The sequence below is a fragment of the Heloderma suspectum genome, chromosome 3, assembly GCF_057233095.1.
Source record: "Heloderma suspectum isolate Gila_16-S chromosome 3, 16-S_ref, whole genome shotgun sequence".
In the NCBI taxonomy this organism is placed as follows: domain Eukaryota; kingdom Metazoa; phylum Chordata; class Lepidosauria; order Squamata; family Helodermatidae; genus Heloderma; species Heloderma suspectum.
In genome coordinates this window covers 216,072,108-216,081,444 of record NC_139460.1, presented here as the reverse complement: position 1 = coordinate 216,081,444, position 9,337 = coordinate 216,072,108, and the positions used below count along the sequence as shown (strand labels likewise).

The 9,337-nt window shown below is 43.7% G+C and overlaps 1 protein-coding gene and 1 long non-coding RNA gene across 3 annotated transcripts; one reads left to right on the top strand and one right to left on the bottom strand.

The window, feature by feature from the left end:
- Positions 1-359: 359 nt before the first annotated feature.
- SAR1A (secretion associated Ras related GTPase 1A) lies at positions 360-8,651 on the bottom strand. Of its 2 annotated transcripts, none has more exons than XM_084845573.1 (7): positions 8,537-8,651; positions 5,605-5,679; positions 4,280-4,399; positions 3,757-3,822; positions 3,107-3,210; positions 2,177-2,308; positions 360-1,472 (listed from the first exon to the last, which is right to left on the bottom strand). In XM_084845573.1, exons 2-7 carry the CDS (start codon positions 5,660-5,662, stop codon positions 1,356-1,358), a joined length of 597 nt encoding a protein of 198 aa, XP_084701699.1. In that variant the 5' UTR covers positions 5,663-5,679; positions 8,537-8,651; the 3' UTR covers positions 360-1,355. The 2 variants fall into 2 exon arrangements, with proteins under 2 accessions (XP_084701699.1, XP_084701700.1); XM_084845574.1 differs by lacking the exon at positions 8,537-8,651 and adding an exon at positions 8,187-8,302.
- On the top strand, positions 493-1,752 carry LOC146350750 (uncharacterized). The gene is made up of 2 exons (XR_014789379.1): positions 493-605; positions 1,692-1,752. It is a non-coding gene; the product is annotated as an uncharacterized LOC146350750 (long non-coding RNA).
- Positions 8,652-9,337: the final 686 nt, after the last annotated feature.

Genomic DNA, 9,337 nt, shown 5'->3' with positions numbered 1-9,337 from the left:
CTATGTTAAAGACTTACTTCCCTTTCAAGGAGTCTGATGCTAAGACAAAGGGTGCTAGATCATAGTGGCTATCAAGTTAACACATCCAAGTCCTAGTGACAGTGTACCTTTCAGCAGAATAAGTACCTATAGCACAGAAGTTATTCTGGTGCATTGCCATTTTGCATTTCATCTTTTGTAACAGAGTCAGCAAATGAGCATTTTCAGACTGGACCAACCAGTCCTTTGCATTCACCATAGAGTGAAATTATCTGCCAGTGAACACTGGAGATAGTTTCAAGTAAAGCACCATTATGCTCCTCTAAAGAAGGATGTCTATTTGTTTGCTTAAATGAAAATGAAGATGTCTAGGCAAGTAATGAAAGTTCAAACACAAGCTCTGTTGAATATAAAACAGGATTAGTTTACATTATGATATGTACTCGTTGGAACAGTTTAATCCTACAGTAACCCAACAAAATAAATTCATGATTTGTACTGCATTTTGTTTAGCAGTTGCCTGCAATGTAGAACATCCTGTATCATAAGTCTGAGACAACCTTTCTGCTGGTGCTGCAGAGAAGAAAGAAGACTGCTGAGGAGGATAGCAACCGTAACTTTTAGAGGTGGGCCAAAGTGATTAACCACATTTCAGACTCCTACACATAATGACATGGAAAGCTAGAACAAGTGTGCCTGTGTGTGCACTCCATTTCCCTCCCCAACTAAACCCCCTGTAAATTAAAGAAAAAAATCATTGCACAAGTCAGTCCCAATAGCACCATCTTCATGATCAAGCAGTGTGACAGCACAACCATCTTACAGGGCAATTAAACCCATCTTTCTGTTTGCTAAGGATTCTGAATATCATGATAGCTGGTTCAGTCAGTTGGGAACTATCTAAATACCATTAAATAGATTTTTTAAAATCCTAACAGATTCTGGCCCAAACAAGATGAATGCTAACTTAAGAAATCTAAAGGGATACCGTTTACATTAAACACTTTCTTTAAAAAATATACTTGCTTTCTTTTAAGTCAATTGGCCACAGTGGTGAGACATGTTCTCTTTTCCAGCCACTAGAGTGCTCGTGCAGAGTTTTGCATTCTAGCTCACCAGCCCCATTGTAACTGAAAGCCATGGTTTCCACAGGAAACAATGGCAACTGGAAGTGACAACCTGCACCAGTGTACAGAATGTTATCTCCCAGACAAAGGGAAAAAATTGTGTCGCCACTGTGATATAGGGTAACTGAAGACAGGAGTCTCTTGGTCATTGCCAGTTTGCGGTTGGAGAGCCTTCCATGTTCTAATAGAAAAGTCCATAAGGAAGCTGTGAACAGGATCAGTCCAGGAGAAGTTTTGTCTCTCCAAATATCAGTCAATATACTGCGATAGCCAACGAAAACCTTCACCGTAGCCTTGCCTCTTCAGTACACTGCACATGAACACTTCCATGGGACGTGTGTTCAAGTCCTTCAGTGGCACACTCCCCTAGAGAGTCAAACAAGAATTCATTCACAGGGACTCAGTTGCTCAATTCTTAAACTGCACAGACAATTACCCTAGCCTTTCAAACACACAGAGAAGGACAAACACAATAAATAAGCTTCATTATTAACACTTAGCCATACTGGTTTGACATAAGCTTCCCACATAACCATTTTAGCTTGTTCCACATGGCATGATTGATGCAATTGTTTCTTTTTACAGTGGTTCAACAGACACAGTGAACCCAAGGAGGTAATTACTAGAAGCATTTCAGACCTGTGCACTTCCAGGGAAAAGCCCTGGTCAAGGAGCTCTTGCCATCAGCTCTTGAAGTTATATCAACAGCCTGAGGGAACGGTTGGTACAGACCTTCCCCCCACTTTCCCTGTGGAAGACAAGAGCAGCCCAGGCATGGAACCGCATGCCAACAACTCCTAAAGACCAATGGTTTGCGATAACTCTGGTTTAAGGAAAAACCCTCCAACTTTTTTAAAAGGTAATTTAAATTGTAAATCACCTTAGGTAACCTAGGCAAAAGGTGGCAAATAAATGCAACAAAGATTTACTGAAAGCTTCTGTCTTTCTACAATATTTTTAAATCTGTTAAAATGCAAGGATATTGAAATAAAATTATATTGAGCAAACTTAATATAGCTTTTGTAACAAAGGACCAATTTTCCTACTTTTAGTAAGCTCTGACACCTTACCTTTCCTGTGGTCTGTCCATAAAGCCCAAAAATCTCTCGCAGCTTCTCCTCACTGATCGCTTCTGGTCTGTCAATTTTGTTACCCAAGATAAGAATTGGCACATTGGAGATTGTTTCATCAGTCATGAGTGCCTAAGGAGAAAAGAGAATTACTTGTGTCATAAAGTATCTGCAGCAAGCAACTGATGGTTCTAGATCAAGGATGGGCAGCTTCAGGGGATCTGGGGGCCATTTTCACCCCCTGGCGAGTGTCAAAAACCAGAGAGGGGCAATTTTTTTAAATGTATGTAGCTTTGTATGTAACAAAATGGCACCTGGAGCTGCTATGGAGCACCACAGGGGTCAAAATTAGCTTGTTTGCAACCTAATTTTGACCCTTTGGGGAGTTGTAACAGCTTTTGGCACTTCGCAGCAGCTCCAGACACCATCTTGTTTGATTTGTGGGGGTCCCTCTAAATTTTGGGGGCTGGAAGGGGCTGCACTTGGGGGCCACATGTTGTCCCACCCTGTTTTACATAAACATTCCAAACTTAACATTAGCATGTGCTACTGAAAGCACTTTCAAGCTGATAAGTACATTCAGAATTGCACCTGGATTTCTTTTATTATGATACCTTATATTCTCACACTACTGTACAAAGCTAAATATCACAGTAGCAGCACTTGGCTTACAGTGCAATCCCATGCATGTTTACTTGGAAGTATGTTTAGGATTGCAGCCTAAAAATGTTTTCTGCAACTTAGGTGCTCTAACTACTAGTGTCTTTTATTTTCATTCTTCATCTTAGATTAAGTTATTAGAATTTGCCTGTCCTCAAACATACACGGTCTTAAGTTAGCTTTTGCAGGAGATGGAAAGGAAGAGATTGTACACAGGCTAGGACTGCTGTATAACGGCGCTTGTACATTCAGAGCAGAAAAGCTACATACATTAAGCTCCACTTTGGACTCCATAAGACGTGGGTGATCTGCACAGTCCACCAAAAAGACAATCCCATTAATTGCTGGTAGATAATTCTTCCAAACACGCCGAGCTATAAGGAAAGAAAAACATTCCTGTACAAACAATAGCAATAGTTTGTGTGCGGTAAGTCATTTTTAAACTCCAGTTTGCCATCAGACATCAGAATAAAAGCCAGCAATGGCCATTGCTAGTTACCTTTGAGAATGTGCATGCTTCACACACATGCACAATCATTTAAAGTGTGCTAAGTGAATTAGTTTTGGTATTTTAGGATCTTCACATTCCTATGAGCAATTCTTGATGGTAACTTGTTTTGCCCCAGAAACCAGTACTTTTCTAAGAGAATATATATTTATGGAGAAAGTGCAGTTTACATGGAGCTGTCCCTGGAAAACACCCACAGGCATTTCAATTAGCACAGTGGCTCTTTTTGCAGCCTCCATGATAACTGTGGGCAACAGTTCATACAGAGTTCTCTCAGTGTGACGTCCTTTATGGGATCATTATGTCCAGCTACTGAAAGCTCCTGGCTAAGAATCCTCTATCTCAGAATATTTAACATCAAGACAAAAAAAGTGTAGAAACCATTAGTCACAAGTAGAAACGTTGTTTTCACCTTGCTCATGGCCACCAAGATCAAAAGTTGTGAAAGTCATTCCTGCAATTGTCAACTCTTCTGATGCTAGAGAAAAAGGGAAACGCTTTGTGAGCCTCACCAATAGTTATGTCTCAAATATATAAAAATGTCTACTACCAGAACAGAGAAGCTGTTCAAGACACATGAGACCTTAAACTTTAAGGCTTAAAAGATCACCAGTGTCCAACGTTACAGTTCCTCACATGACATGGATAGATTTATTCTTAATCTTCATTTGTGAAACATATCAAGTAAAATGTGCATTTACTATCACACAGTGAATAGTTACCTACAAATTTTTATTCATTTTTTAAAAGTTTCATTGTATTAAGCCTTACAAAATCTATTTAGCATAAGTTTATAAATCTTTCTTTCAAGACAATGAGAGCTGTCACTATGCAATGTTATTAAAGATCTATGCTAAGCTCTAAAGCCTACTGACATACGCTAAAATTTAAAAGAACCATGCTAGGTAACACCAACTACAGATGGGAAAACTTACTTGGATGCAGTGTAGGAACATGTTGACCCAATCGGTCATCCTTAAGCATGTGCAGAAGAGTGGTTTTCCCTGCATTATCCAAACCCAAGAAAACTAACTTCCCAGACTTCTTGTATAACCCTGCAGAAAAGAAACATAGCATGTTAACAAGAGGCTGAAAGCACTGAATCAAGGTAAGCCATCCAATAAGAATGGATTTTTAAAACCATTTCCTGGAGATCCATGCTCTCTCAGACATATTTTCAGAAGGGATATTGTGGTTTCTATGGTAAATTGCCAGCGTTCCAATGCCACCACTAGTGGAAAGAAGCATATGTATGACAGAGTTAAACTTTCTAATTGGTACATTGTTAGTAACGAGCCACACTACTTCGAGGGTGCATACAAACTAGTATTTTGTTTTTGCTCAGTTTCTCCTCTTGTTCCTGTGGTTTTAGCTTTTATACACTTTAGCCTCCTAACATCATAAGCTGTGGGACCGGATCCAGATTTATACTGGATCAACTGCACTGACATAAGTGGACTTCCCCATCCCTCCTTCCCACAGCAGGAGCCAGGAGATCCTGCTGAATGGGTTGACCTGTGGTGTGTTGGGGGAAATCAGGCAAATATCAGGCTGAACAACTAATCATGAACAACAAATACTCTCACAGAAAACAGACCCTGGATCCATGCTTGTACAACTAATGCTGTAGTTGTACAAGTATTCCTATATATCCTCAAATAACTTCGATGAAGTGTGCCAAGAGGGGAAAAGAGTCATAACTCAAGGCTAGATGCATTTTATGCAGAGGATCTCAGATTCAATCCTCGGCATCTTCAAGTAGGGCTGGGAAAGAATGAAACCCTGGAGAGCTGCTGTCAGCCGATGAAGACAATACTGAGTTACACAGATCAACGGTCTGGCTCAGTATTAAGGCAGTTTCTTATATTCCTAGAAAAATCAGTACACAGAATTTCGAGATGGGATTGCAGAATTACCAGGTTTAAGAAACTAAAAAATCAGCAGGGTCTCTAGGGTGAATGAATAAAACAGAATGAATTCGGAATTCTAAAAAAATTGAAGGATATAATACTGTGAGACACTGTGCCTCAAACAATTATGGAAAGGATGTATCTCTAATGTGGTGGGTAGAAAAGGGAGAGAGGTGGAATGGGTGACAGATCATGAGCCACCACCTCACACAATGATCAACTGTAGCTTCTGTGAAAACCAGCAGTATGGATGCACCCTTACTACAGCCCCACCTCCCAAGAAGAGCCTAATTTCTGGGTTAATACTAAGCCCAAGAGAGCTGTTCACCGACCAACAGTTGAAGCCTTACCTAGAAATTGCAGCACACTGCTGAAGCCATTGTAAATCCATTCAAATATGAAGGACATTGTGGGAGATCAGTTGCCTAGAAGAAAAATACACACACACTTTTGGTTAGGAAACCTGGCTGCATACCAGAACATTTCAGCTTTCACAATTGCCTATGAACTAAGAAGTTGCAATTAAATTTGATATCCAAGGACTAGCAGAAAAAGGATGAATGGTAACTCCTTCACAGCTTTGAAGATAGCAGGAACAAATCGACACTTCTTCCCTCAAGCAGGGTAGAAAACTTCCAAGCTAAACAGCTTACACAATAGTGGCTATGTTCTCAACTGATTCTCTGTACTGGTACAATTGATACACATAAGATAAACTCAATATGAAGCTAACCTCTGTTCTACTGGAAACATGAAATGTCTTCCCAAGCTTCCTAATCTTCATTATTCTCTTTATGTAAGACTCGGAATGATAGCTAACCATACAAATCACAATAAAAAAGCTGGATTATACAAGCTGAAATTAAAATGGCCATCTTGGTTATAAGGCTTTGATTTAAGGTCCATGTACTGAAATAGGTCTTTAGGGCTGTAGTTCTAACACAAGTGTCCTGACTACCCCAGAACTGTGGATCCAGTGTCTCACCTCTGTGTTAAGTGTGGTGAACACAGAATAAAGGCCCTCCTCCTTGAGCAACCAATGTGTTCAGGAAGCCCCCAAGTAACCAAGCCATCCATCCATCCCTATTAACTGATGGAGTAAGGAGCATCTTTTCTCAACCAATATGAACCACAGGACATGGGAAAACACAGTGTACATCTCTCTCTCTCTCTCTCTCTCTCTCACACACACACACACACACACACACTATGTGAACGAATGTTCTTACAGACAAAGAACTCTGGTGGGCCCCCAATATCAACAAACGCTATTCAATGGATAAGTAGATCATACCCTGCTCAGTTTATCTATTTCCAAACTGATTCATTTCAAACTTAGGTGTATTTGTAAATTCCAAAGTATAGAATCCAAACCTTACCATTACAAAAAAGCAGTCCTTGAATTAGAGCAGGGCACTGCACACAGAGGGGGCCTAGACCACTTTGCTACTGATTTGGCTAAAACTGAGGAGGGGGAGTCAGGGTGGAGCTTGTAATTTCATTAGGACTCATCCTACCTTTTCCTCCACAATAATGGACAAAACGCCCACCAACTTTTATGTCTCACTCTCGACAGAACTGACTAGGCTAGTATTTTCAGACAATAATCTTGTCTTATTTTAATACAATATAATTTTAATATAATTGTCCAAATAGGTTATAATGAATCTCAAGCCTGATCTGAGTAAGAAAGCAGCCCCAAAAACTATTTTAAATGCCAAGAAAAAGTTTTGAAACACATAAAGTAACAGCAATTCTCAATATGTGCAGGGCACATTTCCCCTTACTACTACCAAACGTGCAATCCTATGCATGTTTAGACAGAAAAATGTCCTACAACTCCCAGCATTCCCCAGCTGGGAGTTGTAGGACATTTTTCTGTCTAAACATGCATAGGACTACACCCTAAGAAACCAAGGCTGCAATCCTATCTACTTACCTCGCAGTCTCACTGAATGTAACAGGACTTACATCTGAGCAGACATGTACATGACTGTACTGTAAATGAGCTTCCATAGCTAGGACAAAAGACATGGATTCTAGAGAAGCTTAAGTCTCACCATGTTTTGGTTTATTTTTAAAATTAGCCCTTAAAATGATTAAGCACCTTGAAAAAGCAGTTCTTTTAAGAACATTTGTGAAAGTTACTGTACACTCACAAGAAATTGACCTCAGCTCACTTCTTCCATCCTGTTTTTTGAACCAAAACACCAGGTCAGATTTACCACCTTTTTTCTTGCTAGATTTGTCAGGACTGCCAACTGTATAAGAACCAGAAACCCAACAGGTGCAGAGTGTCCCATTACTGTGTTGCCATATTAGGGGTCTCATGCCTTTTAAATAGCAAAAAAGTGCCTACCAGTGGAGGGGAGAAATGTGGCAATCCTACAGCATGTTGACTACATAAGGACAAAGCCAAAACCAAGGATTAGAAAGAAAAACATAGCAGCAGCATTTATAATTGTATGTTTTCAAGTGTTCAAACTCTGTTCTCTTGCATTGTCTCAGCTATCCTTACAACTCAGGTCAACAAATAGTTGGACAAGAACAAGGGTGGCAGGAATAAGACTCATGCCCCCAAACCCAATTGCGCATTTGCTCCCCATCCCGAGATAAAGGTCATGACTAGCTACGTGGGTGAGGGGTGGGAAAGGTGGGGGCGTACAGATGGCGCCCCTCATGGCCCTGGTTTTGGCATCCAGGGGGCCTCCCGGCCCCGATTACGCAGTACTAAATCAGTGTTAACATCCCTATTTTTAATTCGGGAGATGGGGTGGTGATAGAAAAAGCTGAGAGAACAGCTTTTCCCGAGGCCACCTGGACAGTCCGTACTTGAACAGGGGGCGCTTTCCAGCTCCCCCCCCCCAAAAAAAACGAACACGAGACCGCGAGGCGAGAAGAAAGCGAAAGAAGAGGAGAAAGAGACACCCACCCTCCCCCGACAGCCACGACGCTCCCGAGGACAGCCTAGTACGAAGACAGACGGTGCGCGGGACCCAGGGCGCTCAAGGCGATGCGTGCCCGCCCATTCCGCCCACCCTCCGCGCCAGGAGCACAGATTCCCCCATGCGAGGAGGAAGAGGAGGAGAGGGAGGAACCCCTGGGAAGGGAAAGGGGGGGAGCGGCTCCCGCTGGCGAAGGCCTCCCCAGACCACTCCTCCCCGCCCCCACCTCGCCTGCGTGTCACTTGCGCTCCCGCCCGCCCTCTCTCTCTCTCTCTCTCATACCCGCCGGCCGGCTCAGGCCCATCAACACCTCCGCCCCCCGCTCCCGCTCCCTCACCTTCCTCAGAGGCGGCGGCGGCTCCCTTTGCTGGACTAGACACCGGCCTCAGGAGCGGCGGCGACCACGGCAACAGTAGCTCAGCCTCTTCCCTCAGCTCGCTCGCCCCTCAGCCGCCAGCTACGCGCCGGAAGTACGTAGCATCTCCTCCCGCGGAGGCCACTTCCGGAGGAAGGGAGGAAAAAGAGCGGCGGCTGCCAGCGCTGCATTGGCCCCCGCGCCGTGCTACGTGTCCTACCGAACGCGACGGACGGCGCGCTCAAGCCCCGCCCACCGGGCGTGGAGGCCGTTGCCGTCGTAGCCGCGACGTCCTTCTCCCTAAGGTCGCGGGCTCGATTCCAGCCTCCGGGGCACGACTCGGGGGAGCCCCGGGGGGTCACGAAGGGCTGGGGCAGGGGCGTTGCTGAGCCGGGGCCCAGATCTGTTCCCCAGAGCCCCGAGAGCCTACTGATGCCAACAGAAGGGTTCTTTCCTACCTCAGTGGCCGCGCAGGGGCGATTTCCAACGGTAGCTGCGGCTGGAAAGGACGGGGGTCAGCCTCCCCTCCCTTCCTCCGAGTTAATTAATTGGGTCGCGTTGCCTCTTGCAAAATTTTCGATAAATCCTTGTAATTATTTCTAAATGCGCGCACACAGATTCTGTCCTAGGGGCCTTGAACCTTCTAATGACTCAGCAGCGCCCCTGCGCTGGGCTGTTGCGGAGCAACGGCCTCACTCGCTCGTTGTAAGGCAGCTTCGTGTGTTTAACTTAGCAGGTTACGAAACTGGTGGAGTTCTGCTTCCAGAGCAAAACAGCAGAAGG